Genomic DNA, 12,251 nt, shown 5'->3' with positions numbered 1-12,251 from the left:
TGCAAACATAAATGCAACTACAGAATATAAGGGGAAAACTGTTTTTAAATTCTAGAAACGATTAAGAATTTGCACATTTTACAAACTTTGGCTTTTTGTGACAGGTCGCTAGTAACTAAGTGCCTGATAATAAAATTTAATGGTGCTTTCTTTGCTAGAAATCACACTGGTTAATCTCTGAAGCCCGGGGTCTTTTTTATGCTTGAATTACTCATGACCTCAGAAAACAAAAGACATTCCTCTTTAAATGGACGGGTTCGAGGACTGGACTGAAAATGAGCGAAAAGGAAGCCAATGTCCAACAAAAAGACTTTACAAAAAAGGCTCCCTAGAAACAAAATAATAAGAAAAGGTCTTAAAAGCTCCACAAATAGATGTAAAAATAAGTGCTTCGAGTTTTAACGTGAAACAGATTTTCTGACAGTTTAGTTCTGAAAACAGAAACAAGAACCAAAAATATAAACTTATACTAAATGAGAGATAATTCCTGATAACTAAAAATTCACCATTTAAAAAAATACATTTTGCATATTATAATATTAACAGGACCTGTTCATACCCTGATTAACTATTTGAGCTTCACATTCAAATACCAACACAATTTAAGACCATAAGAACTTTTAATAAAAATAGATTTTTTCTGAGCAAGATGAAAACAAAAATCACCAACAACAAATTTAAAAAGTTTAAAATACTGATTTATTACAGATATTTACACATATTACAAACAAAGTCTACAATAATTATAAACTGGTTAAATTTGAGTGGTCACCAAAAATTAATCAATCAATCAATGAAGCACAACTGAGAAAGATAAATAGAAAATTTGCTTCTTTTTCACCTATAAACAAATGTCTGAGCAGCAGGAAGGGCCAGAGACTCTCTAAAGGAGCCAATTTTAGCAACTTCAGTAAGAGACCTGCCCCATTCTTCAACACTTCATCCAAGCTGAACCTTCACCGCAAACACACATGGCCTATTTCATGCACATGGCCAGCATCCTCATGATTGCTTCTCTGGAAGGTAAAGAACATAAACCAGACATTTAGGCTTTGAACACCACTTTTTTCTGATTATTTATACAGAAGATTTGAATAAATGGAGCAAAATCTACAAACCTCACACATGGGATGTATGACAAGCTGTACCTGAAAACACACACATTTTATGTAACAAAAAACAATTTAAGACTGAAAAAAAAAATTAATTAGATATGTAGAGACTCACCAGGTAAATGACAAGACTTGCAAGATAACAAACAACAAAGCAAGTCCAAAGTTCTTCCACTGTGAGAAAAAAAAGAGAGAGATTGGGATCAAACACTGACATTAATCCAACAGATAAACAGATAAAGTTAGAAGTGATCATAAGTATTTTTTGGAGGCTCACTCACCCAGAAAGCCGCACAGAGAGTCAGAACGAGACAAGTCTAAAGCAATGACAGAGAGACTTTTAGCTTTAATTTGAAGGGTTTTAACAAAAGTCTGTGTAAACTGTTTTTGAAGTACAGCTATTTTTTGGACACAGACCCTCATTTTTAGGCTCTCACATTAACTGTACAAACTAACATAGTTGTAAATATAAGGATTGTTTAATACTTTGATAAAAATCATTGACTGCTTAAAGTCTAGAAACCATGGATATTACCAAATGTCTTGCTGTGCTAGACCTTTACTTCTGCTGCCTTTATTTACTCCTAGTTTGTGAGTCTTTCTGCATTCAGTTATGTAGTTAATAACTGAAAAGCATGCTCTATTGATTTTCTCATTTCTTTTCCTGAGAAACTGTTGGGTTAGTGTGCAGTTTGCTTTGGGTCTATTTGCACTGTGAAGTGCAGTCTGGTCAGTTTATACCCCTGCACACTTCACAGGTCATCCCGCAACTTCTATCAACAGTCACATCATCAATAAACACCAGTAACCAAGTTGCACTAGCAGCCATACATGCCCATGCAATAACATCGCCTCCATCATGTTTTACAGATAATGTGGTACACTTCAAATTCAAATTTTATTTGTCACGTACACAGTCATACACAGTACGATATGTAGTGAAATGCTTGGCTTCAGATCATGAGCAGTTTCTCTCCTTCTTTTCCTTTCCATTCATTCTGGTACAAGGTCATCCTGGTTTCATCTGTCTTATATTTTCTGTGGTCTTCCCTTAGGCTTTTTGGTTTTGCTGAGCGAGTCAGTGCATTCCTTCTTTTTATGACTCTACCAGTTTGCTCATTTGGCTATCCCTAAAGTTTTTGGTTTCTATCTGATGTTGTTTTGTTTCAGCCCAGTGATGACCTCCCTCACTTGCACTAACATCTCTTAGGGCCTGTTAGTTAACTATAATACCCTTGCTTCCAGTTGTATATGTCAGAACTGCAAAGTATGATGCTTGGGCATTACATAGGCGACATGGCCATGCTCATAACCACATTAAAGCTGAGAAAATCTTCAGATCTACAACACAGGTGTCACATTAGTGTCTGATTTAATTATTTACCTACATGTAGTTTAAATATTTGCATACTGAGCACTGAAAGAAAGAGGATGGTAACCTAATTGCACCTGCTGTGGGACATTCTGAGAGCAAATCTTCCATCACAGCAAATATTGTAGTTTTAAAGAGAGACGTTTGCACATCAGGGTCTGATTTTTGTCAGTCCATCCACAACCAAGTTTTATGAACTCTAGCTTGGTGTTGTCATGCAATCCTCTAAGCAGAAAGCTGTGTTATGCAATCCTTTCACCTTTAACCAGCTCTTGAACTCTTAAGGAAAACAGAATTTTTTTTGCAATGAATCTAAATTTACTGAACTCAGTCCACTCATGTTTGTGTAACATGTTCTGTCTTTTGGGGGTTGATTTTTTTATTTTTATTTTTTGCACTTACCAACATAAGAGTAGTAGCCAGCGCTCTTGTTTTGTCACACATCCTTTTCAGCTGCTTCATTGGGCCCATCAGAAGCATTGTGCTATTGGACACAGTGAAATGTGCAAGAAAGAAAAGCATGTATTAAGTGTGTAAAACATGCAAAATAAGCTTCCCATTTCAAGGTATTTTTTTCATCACTAACCTGCACAGAGCACATATGTTGCCAAATGTGTAAAAGACAATAAAGAGAGTGATCCCAATCTTGGGGAGGAAGAGCACACACACTCCCTGCAAGACACACGTGAATGCAGGTGGATCACACGTCATGTTTTATAAGCCTCACTTTAAGGAGGGACTAGGCAGTGTCGCCAAATGAAAGAGCATCACATCTTCAGCATTCCTCAGAGCAAGAAGAACCAGTAGGGCAACACCAGCTTTCTCTGAGCTCTTCCTCGTTGTGGAGAGCGACTGAATATTGTCGTAGAAAAAACAAAAACAAAAAACACAGAAATTAAATTCTTACCAGAACTGTGCATGCAGCTCCCACCACGAAGCAGGCGATGAATCCCTTTATACGTGTGCCCCAGCCTAAAGTCGAAGCTTGGTTCATTTGCTGCATTAGTAGAGATTGAATAAACGATCGATTAATGATCCAGCTGAGATTACTAGCCACAACAGTGAAAGATGGGATTAAGGCTTTACCTGTATAATGTTCCGGTCATCTCTGCGCGCCTCCTCACCGCTCAGAACCGACTTTAATTTATCCATGCCCGAGGAGCTTTAAAATTCGGCTTAATTGGTGAAGAATTATAGTTGTTTCCTGAACTGATAGGAACTTTGCCGGGTTTTCTCAGATCTGTGTGAATGGACAACAGCGTCACATGCCAGCAGAGGGAGAGCCGGATGAGCTGCCAGTACCTTACCTGGCCAGGTGGGTCACTTCATCGTCACACCTGAACCGGAACAGCAGCAAAGACGTCTCACTCTGATCTTTTTTTCCCAGACGTGACTCAGTGTTAGAAAAATTTAAACGCACCACCCAGTACAGCCATGAGTGAACAAGAGGGTCCAGACACCACTTTTATTTATTTTTTTCGGAGATAACAAGTTTTCTCTTAAAACTGTAAAAATAACTATACAAGTTAAATAATTGTTTTGATTCCCCGGGGAATCAAAACAAAGTGGTTTGGTCCATCGTATATAATTCACTTCTTTACTTTGTAAAGCTGGGCTTAAAACAATTTATTTCTACTAGTTAGTGGTAGAAATAAATTGTTACACCTCTCTTGCATTTCTGAATGAATTGATAGAAATAATCAAATAAAGCACCTTTTGCGTTTTTCGTAGTATTTTAACCGAACTGCTTATCATACCTCCATTAAATGTGCAAAGACTGTCACACAGAGGCCCACTTTTTTCAAGACCGAGTGTTTAATCTTGTCAAAACAGAACATCTTTGTTTATCCCTCTTGTCAACAGATGTTTTGTGTTGCCCTGCCCTGACAAAAATAAATCTGCACAAGCACTTTATTAGGACTGATCATTTGGTATTAATGTGATTGTGTTCTAAAAATCAGGGGTTCTCAGGCATTTTAGGGCTAGTAGTAGTCTTAGTATTTGAACTATTAGACACTACTGAAACTTTAATCCTGGAAGTTTTCAACCAGCTCAGACAGGGGAAACTTTATGTTCTACAATCTTATCAACAAGAGAATGGGGCTGAGAGCAAAGGACACAGTAACTTCCCTTTATTGGTAGAAACCACATCCTTTGCTGTCACCTTTATAATAATTTGTCGCAAATTAATTGATCATTTCAATGACCCTGTCTGAGAGCCACTGATAGATGATGGTGATTATGGATACATGAATAAAGAGAACCAACTTTAAAACATATAAAAAAGTAAAATTTGATCATAGAGGCTACCATAAATTCTGTATTGAGTAGCACATTGTAAACACTTACATACTAGCTATAATGTTATGCAAGGTGTGAAGGAAATGATAGGAATTAAATAAAATTAAAAAAAATTTACTGTTTGAACAATTTTATTTTTCTTTTTATAGTTTGACACTTGGTTTGAGTCACTTGCTAACATGAAACAATATAAAATGTACAATTTCAAGTAATACACATGATGATGCAGTGACGTTTTCACCACAAAATAGCACTACTGAATACCAAACTGTGGAAGAAGTTTAGCAAGTCAAAAGTAAAGCATGAAATCCATTAAAAGCTTTTCATTTATATTGAATGCGCAAAGTAGTAACAAAGATATGACAGAGTATATGAAAATTATATTGCTGTAAAATAAATAAGAGCAGCTTGTGACTGCATACCTCCACTAAGGTAGGTAATCCCCTCCGCACCTTGCATGAACCGACTCTCTGCATCCAGATTAATTTATATTTTCACAAAAGATGTTATCTTTTGATATTTATTATTAAAACTGTATTTTGTAGCTGTGATGTTGTGAAACATCCAGTCTTGTTCTCTTGCAATGGTAAATGATTCAAAACCTTCTGGATCCAGGTGGCGATGCACATATTTTTATAGTTTATATATACAGTCACAAATTTTGCCAAGCCACAAGAGTTCTGTCCAGTAATCCTGCTGAAAAATAAACTGAACAAATCATAAAGCTTCTCTGGAGGAGGTAATAACAAAAGTACGTTTAAAATGTTGTACAGCTGGTTAATTAAGGCAGAGGTAGAGACGCATTTCTAAGGTTAAGGTTCCGTATCCACATCAGTTTCCACATCTGTGTGCCTTGCTTCTTATTCTGCTCCTGGAAATTTGAGCGTTTTATCCCTGATTGTTCTATAATGTTCATGAGCCACAACGTAGATGCACAACAGTCTTCCTCACATAAGCTCATCCTCAGACTCTGGATCTCGCTCTCTTGCCTTCAGAAGTCCCATTTCCACTGGAGGAGTCTTCTTCAGTCTGGAGCGAACCGCACTTCAAGAGGAAAATAACAACAAACACGAGAATCACACATATTGTAAACTGTGCAGGTCTCCAGGATAAATAAACAAGTGTCTATCAGATATAGAAAAATACAGTACATTTTTGTCCCTATAGGTATGCACTAGGGCTAATGATTGGAACTAAAATTAAATGTATAACTTTTGAAATCCAAAGGTTTTCTTTTTGTTTGTTTTTTTTAATTGATGTGTTACAGTGGTCCCTCGCTATATTGCGGTTCACTTTTCGCGGCCTCGCTGTTTTGCGGATTTTTTCGGGGGTGCAATTTTTCATTTATTTATTTTTTTAAACAGCGCAATGTGTTCTGCGTCCTGATCGGCTATAGACCATTTTCAATCAATCTCGTGCTGTGTCTTTTATACAGTACAGAATTCATTCAGCCTGTCAAATCTACATAAATCTTCGCTAGCAGAAGACAACAAACACAACAGTGTCTACGTCAAAGGATTATAAGGAGCATTAAGTAAACCAAACAGTCAGATGAGTAAAACGTCACTCAATTCCTTCTTCTTGCTTCCTCTACTTCCGTATCATTAATTCATTAATGTTGAATTGTCTCGCAGCTGCTCTATTCACATGTTCTGGACTTGAAAACAGGGTTTGATCTTTGGTTTCATTCTATAATACTGGACTTATTTTTCTACGAAGGTTTGAACTTTGAGAGTGTTTAAACAAGAGAGAAGCGCGTCAAAATGTCGATGCCTGTCTGAGAAAAGTGTATAAAGTGTGTAGTGAGGGGTTTTTTACAGCCTTAAAACATCTATAATAATTGTAAAAAATAAAGTTCCCTACTTCGCGGATTTCACCTTTCGTGGGTTATTTTTAGAACATAACACCTGCGATAAACGAGGGAACACTGTTTTTTAAATCTACATTCTTGAGCAGCAAAAACACATTTATTACACATTTTCTCTCTTGGATTTTATGGTGAAATAGTGGCAAAAACCAAATTTGATTAAATATGAATCAGAGGTTTGTTCTCCTTGTATCTGGTTATATCTGCACCTATGGCCAATTTAAAGCCTTATGTGCTAAATAAGACAAAAAAAATGCATTTCCAATTCTTTGAATATATCTAAATCACAATGGGATGTCTTATTGGATTGTCTTTTGTGGAGCAGGTTCTTACCAGCTGACGATGCAATAGAGCACGCTCACTATAAGCATGGCGAAGGCGAGGTGCCAGGAGTAACACATGGTAATGAACATCATATTGTTGGGATCTTTCAAGTCCCACTCGGGGCCGCGGGGCGGGTACAGCACAAAACCAACCTGTGGTTTAGAGGAGAAAACATTGGGAGTAACTATAAATCAGCAAACATAAACATCTGCTCATAAAGCCACATTCAGATTTACCTCCCAGAACCAGGTCCCCTGAACCACCGTTAGCGTGCACCGCAGCAGCTCCAGAATGATGTTGCCTCGGTGAAAGATCTCCAGGAAGGCAACAAGAGTCTCTCCAAAGACCGCGTACAGAAGGAGCAGATGCACGTGGACATCCAGCATGCTCCTGCCATGGAGGTGGTAGAGAAAAAGAAATCCTGCAGAGAACAAAAAGCTGGTAATGTAGGTAAATGTGTTTGTCTTGATCAGTTAAACTGCATCTAAACTTCAAATATTTATCCCAAGCCATCGCCACAGATTGTCTTAAATTCAAACAGTGCGAAAATAATTGACTCAAAATGCTGTAAAAATGCAGAAAGTCCTATCTGTGCTTGGTTTAAATTAGGCTTAATTAACCCCACAGGGTACACTTAAAATGACCTTTGAATGGAAGGAACTCAATTTGATTAACAAGAAATGTATTTATACAAGTTTATTGGAAAATGTACAGACAGGCAACAAGTTGTAAATAAAAACCTGAATTTAAAAAAAAAAGATCAGAGTATGAAAGTTGGTCTGTTGTATGGGAACATACGGCAGAAGCAGTGAAAACAGTCCATCTACAATTACAGCGATGGATAATAAAGGTGGATATAATGGCGCACATTCATAAACCCCTCAATATAAAGCTTGGCCAAACACTAATGGAGGATTTTTTTGTGTTTTAGATGTAAGACTATCTTCGAGAATAGTATTGTTTACTCGAGACTTTGAAGGAACCAAGGATTAAACTGATTAACTTATTAGTAAGCGATCTGCCCTGAAGCACTGGCTTGAAATAAAAAGGATATCAAAGGATCTCAAAGACAATGATTACATTTTATTCTTCTTACCTTCATTAAAGAAAGCAATTGCCAGCATTAACCGATCCAGTGCCAGTGGTGCCGCTTCTGTGGTGTGGATAATCAGAGACACTGTTGCAAAGAGCCCAAAGAACAAGTACATGGTGGCGTGGTGCCAGCTGTGCAGATGGTCCCAGTGTTTCTCTACGAAGTCGTACAACTGAAGCTTCGGTCCACCCGATCCAAACTGTTCTGCCAACATCCCTGAAAGCACCACATCAGAGGAAACACGCACATCTCCTTAATTAAAGCCCTGATTTGTCTTGGATTTACTCGAGAAGAGTCTTGCTAGTTATATCTGATATATGGATGCATTAAGAAGCTTTTTGGACACGCTTACCAACAAGGGAGAAAAAGAGTATGACTGAGCTCTCAATGATCTCCAGCCGTCGCTGTGAGGCTCTGCTAGCCAGACGAGTAGAACCAATACCCTTGTTCCTGCGCGTGGCATGCCAAATCGAGTACTTTACCGTCCACCAAATCCCAGCAACAAGGAAGAAGGTCCCAGGGAGAGCGTGGCCTCTGAAGCTGCCCATGATACCTCTCAACACCTAGAGAAACAGATTAGGTACTTCATGGAATTAGAAGTACATATTACAAAAACACTTCTTCCCACTACTAACATGTTTATTTAAATCAGCCAGATATGACTTGAAACAAACAATAATTTAACCTAACTTATCATCTGAAGAGTAGACAAGATCTATTTTTAGCACAACTGGAATAAGTGGATAAAAGAAAAGGGAAAAAAGTGCAACAGTGCCCATAATTTAGTTAAACAGCGTAATCAAACATAATTAGCGTGTGTGTTGGCGACCGTCCTCCAGCTGAGCTCAGCAGAAGTGCGTCTAGCTGTGGGAGGAGGCCTGTTAGGAGTGTCACGAGTCATTTACCTTTACGTGCAAAAATAGAAACCCATTTCTTAACATGCACTCCAGAAAAAGCACTTTGTTTGCAAAGACTGCAGCAGCATCTAACACTGAGTATAGGATCCTCTTGATAATGACTAAATATCATTAAACCTGCACCGACTTATGTGGACTGCTGAAGTCTTTGTCTGGCCAGTTTCTTAACAATTACTTTCACTCACACGATCTCAGTTGGTCATTATCAGAGACGAATGAAAGACTAACGGGGACCATCATTTACAAAAGGAACACCCTGTTGTATTCAAGAAGAGCTGAAACTAGAGCCTGAGCTTATAACCCATATGTAAAGGTTTTACTGAGGTCAAAGGGTGAAAAAGACCAAGATTATTTTAATAGTCTATTATGCACCAAAATATATTTTTGAAAACAGAATCACCACCCCCTGCTGGTTATTAGAAAGAATGCAGGCTCAATAATTTCCCTTTTCAGACGTGGAAACTATGTCTATTGTGTCAAGTTAAATTATGTTTCTAGGTCAAACAAAAGGTTAATAGGAAAACTTGCAGACTTATCTAAAAAATAAAACTCAGAATTTGATATTCTCCTTTTTCAAAAGGCAGGAAAAAGCATGAAAAGCAGTCAATACGTCATTATATTGAGAAACATGTCAAAATGAGAAACAATTTACATCATTTACCAAGCTTGATATAGTCCAACATAGTTCATATTATCATTAAAACAAGACTTTGGAACAATTTTATCATATTAACTTAAAATGTTACTTATGTGATCAGAGGTACTGGAATGGTAAACATAATGATATTGTCTCCGACTTCTATAAATTCATAAGGCTTCATATTTAATTAAAGAAAGAAAGCTTTTTAAAGTGTTTGACTGCAGTGCTCTTAGGTAATGACTGCACTTTGTAAAGTGAGAGCAAAGCTGGAGTGGTATGAATAGCAGGCAGAGAATAAGAAAAAGGCACATGGCTGTACTGTCCTTTGTGATGGAGATGACCAGGCAATATTCTGCTCGGCAACAGAGGAAACCTTTGAAGGAGGACACTCAATAGAAACCGATTGAGATGTTAAACCCAGCTCATCTGTGTCCGACAGTCTTTTGGGGGTGCAGCCTCTCCAGACTGAGGAAAACACTCCAGTCTCCATGGCACTCAAGAGCCACTAGAGGATTCATCAGTGTTTGGCTGATTCAGTGTTTTGGCTGATTTAGTTTAGCCACAAACACTAGTCATCTGCGCCAGACCGTTTTTATGACAACGACGTAAAATAAAATAAAGTATGCTTTTATTACACCAACATGGTGGGAGTGGTGTAGTAAAAGTGTTCGCCACAAGTACAAATATGATTTCTATTCTGTGAATTGGTCAAAACTATGAGCATGAAGAGGTTTTGGTGCATATGTTTGAGGCTGGGATGTCTGGGAGGCAGCTGTCTTCAAAGGGTGTTCCTGTTTGAGTTTTGCTATTAAAAATATAACAAAAAACAAACAAGCAAACAAAAAAAACTTCAGCTGAGCTAATTAGAAAGGGTGCACACTTCAATAAAGTAGGTTTTTCTGTAAGTTTTTGAGTAAATGTAGCATGGTGCATACCACCACTGATCCCGTCTCATCCACTGTAAGATTAACAATATTCTAGATCAAGCCAAAATTAAATATAGACATTACTGAATAAGTAGCGTCTGCATCACATTTGTGAACCTACAATATGTGATACTTCACTCTAAGGGTTTATACTAAACGTTTTAGCAAGTTTAAATTTCCAAGCCAATCTGAAGTGAAATTACTCTGATTTATCTCTCCTGAACGTAAACTTTGAGGACAGTGATGTCTTGAGGTCTACAAAAAGAAAAAAAATGGAAACAGTCGTTTGACAGAATCAGAACTTTCTTTTTTTTTTAGTAGTTTTTTTTTTCTTTTTTAAGTAGTTTATTTTAGCTTCAGGAGATGAAACAGTGTTGTGGAAGTTAAATCGTGAAATCACTCAGCAACATTGTCTAAACGGCCACCCGATGTCTTGTACATAATTCTCGATGGAGACCTTCCTAATCTTTTTTCCCCTTCCTTCCTTTCTTCCTTCCTTCCTTCCTTCCTTCCTTTCTTCCTTCCTTCCTTCCTTCCTTCCTTTCTTTCTTTCTTTCTTTCTTTCTTTCTTTCTTTCTTTCTTTCTTTCTTTCTTTCTTTCTTGCTTTCTTTCTTTCTTTCTTTCTTTCTTTCTTTCTTTCTTTCTTGACCTGGCTTTACATTTTATCTACACATGACACAGTAGGCTTGATTTTCTTTACTGTGAGAGGAAAAGAGAGGGTCTCTTACCCAAGTTTGTTTTTCTCCGAAGATCAAAAGTTAGTGGAAGTATTCAGACAGAAAAGGGGAAGAAATTTTTTAACGCATCTTCACTTTGCCCCCCAATCACATAAAATCTTTTTTTTTTCTTTTGGAAAAGAATATGGGTCTCTCTCTTATAGCCTAGACACAAGAAGTAAACATCTTCTCCGAGTCGGAATCCCAGCAGGATCCAGACCAGATCCGTTTCACAACCCTTTTTTCCTCCCCTACTCTAAACACTTCGAGCTTTTCTCTTATCAAACCCTCCCATTGGATGAGTGTGAGCTTGCGTCACCTGTCTGTGCGGTCATTGGTTGGAGGTAACGTCAATCTCAGGTGTCCACGTGTGCACTTTCACTCCGCCTGCTCGTGCACGGCTCGGTCCCTCCTCACTCTGGGAAAACCGCTACTTTCCGTCGTGCCAGGGCAGGCCTGGCTGGGCCGGGACAAGATTTCCAGCACGTACACCACAGCTGGAAGACTTCCTCATCCTCAGGCAGGAGGTTTCTTGACCAAGTCTCGTTTTACTCGCTTAATTGTCTCCAACCAGTCCACACAGTTTAAGTTACAATAGAGGAAAAAAGTAGAAAGTCGTGAATGTTCATGAAGGAAACGACTGGCCACGTAGGGGCGTCTCCAAGATTTTTTTTTTCAGTGGGGCGACATAGGGGAGTATACGGAAGAGGATTAGGGCCACTGGGAAAAAAAAGTGGGCACGTCTTTTTTCTTCTTCTTTTCCTGAATTCTGAGAAAAAAAAGTCAGAATTCTGACTTTTTTCTCAGATTTTTTTTTCCAGTGGCCCTAATCCTCTTCCGTAGGAGTACCAGGGACCTTGAAAGAAAGAAGAGAACTTATTATGCAGAGTTATCAATTATAGTACTGGGCCATAATTATTCATTATAGCACTTTAATGTTGTAGCTGGTGTTAACCATTACATTATATGTAATTAAGGTTAA

At 38.0% G+C, this 12,251-nt stretch overlaps 2 protein-coding genes across 3 annotated transcripts; both read right to left on the bottom strand.

The window, feature by feature from the left end:
- Positions 1 to 639: 639 nt before the first annotated feature.
- Positions 640 to 3,795, bottom strand: sft2d2a (SFT2 domain containing 2a). The gene is made up of 8 exons (XM_080877878.1): positions 3,571 to 3,795; positions 3,392 to 3,481; positions 3,071 to 3,156; positions 2,887 to 2,968; positions 1,394 to 1,429; positions 1,228 to 1,286; positions 1,119 to 1,148; positions 640 to 1,016 (listed from the first exon to the last, which is right to left on the bottom strand). The coding sequence occupies exons 1-8, from the start codon at positions 3,634 to 3,636 to the stop codon at positions 977 to 979; spliced, it is 489 nt and encodes a 162-aa protein (XP_080734004.1). The 5' UTR covers positions 3,637 to 3,795; the 3' UTR covers positions 640 to 976.
- Positions 3,796 to 4,869: 1,074 nt separating this feature from the next.
- Positions 4,870 to 11,934, bottom strand: tmem45a (transmembrane protein 45a). 2 transcript variants are annotated; one of them, XM_080877440.1, is made up of 6 exons: positions 11,589 to 11,934; positions 8,422 to 8,632; positions 8,073 to 8,285; positions 7,213 to 7,397; positions 6,986 to 7,128; positions 4,870 to 5,829 (listed from the first exon to the last, which is right to left on the bottom strand). In XM_080877440.1, exons 2-6 carry the CDS (start codon positions 8,615 to 8,617, stop codon positions 5,733 to 5,735), a joined length of 834 nt encoding a protein of 277 aa, XP_080733566.1. In that variant the 5' UTR covers positions 8,618 to 8,632; positions 11,589 to 11,934; the 3' UTR covers positions 4,870 to 5,732. The 2 variants fall into 2 exon arrangements, with proteins under 2 accessions (XP_080733566.1, XP_080733565.1); XM_080877439.1 differs by lacking the exon at positions 11,589 to 11,934 and adding an exon at positions 11,282 to 11,521 and having other exon boundaries at positions 4,877 to 5,829.
- Positions 11,935 to 12,251: the final 317 nt, after the last annotated feature.

This window comes from Rhamphochromis sp. 'chilingali', assembly GCF_963969265.1.
Source record: "Rhamphochromis sp. 'chilingali' genome assembly, chromosome: 3".
Classification (NCBI taxonomy): domain Eukaryota; kingdom Metazoa; phylum Chordata; class Actinopteri; order Cichliformes; family Cichlidae; genus Rhamphochromis; species Rhamphochromis sp. 'chilingali'.
The sequence above is the reverse complement of the archived record's forward strand: the minus strand, read 5'-3'. Positions and strand labels throughout refer to the sequence as shown.

Bases quoted from the DNA above. Each gene is read 5' to 3' on its own strand.
- sft2d2a (XM_080877878.1), bottom strand. From the start codon at position 3,636: ATGGATAAATTAAAGTCGGTTCTGAGCGGTGAGGAGGCGCGCAGAGAT. The intron at 3,482-3,570 runs GTAAAGCCTTAA...CTACTAATGCAG, and splicing joins ATGACCGGAACATTATACAG to CAAATGAACCAAGCTTCGAC. The intron at 1,017-1,118 runs GTTTGTAGATTT...TTTACCTTCCAG, and splicing joins TCATACATCCCATGTGTGAG to AGAAGCAATCATGAGGATGC.
- tmem45a (XM_080877440.1), bottom strand. From the start codon at position 8,617: ATGGGCAGCTTCAGAGGCCACGCTCTCCCTGGGACCTTCTTCCTTGTT. The intron at 8,286-8,421 runs GTAAGCGTGTCC...TGGTGCTTTCAG, and splicing joins ACTCTTTTTCTCCCTTGTTG to GGATGTTGGCAGAACAGTTT. The intron at 7,129-7,212 runs GTAAATCTGAAT...TCTAAACCACAG, and splicing joins AGGGGACCTGGTTCTGGGAG to GTTGGTTTTGTGCTGTACCC.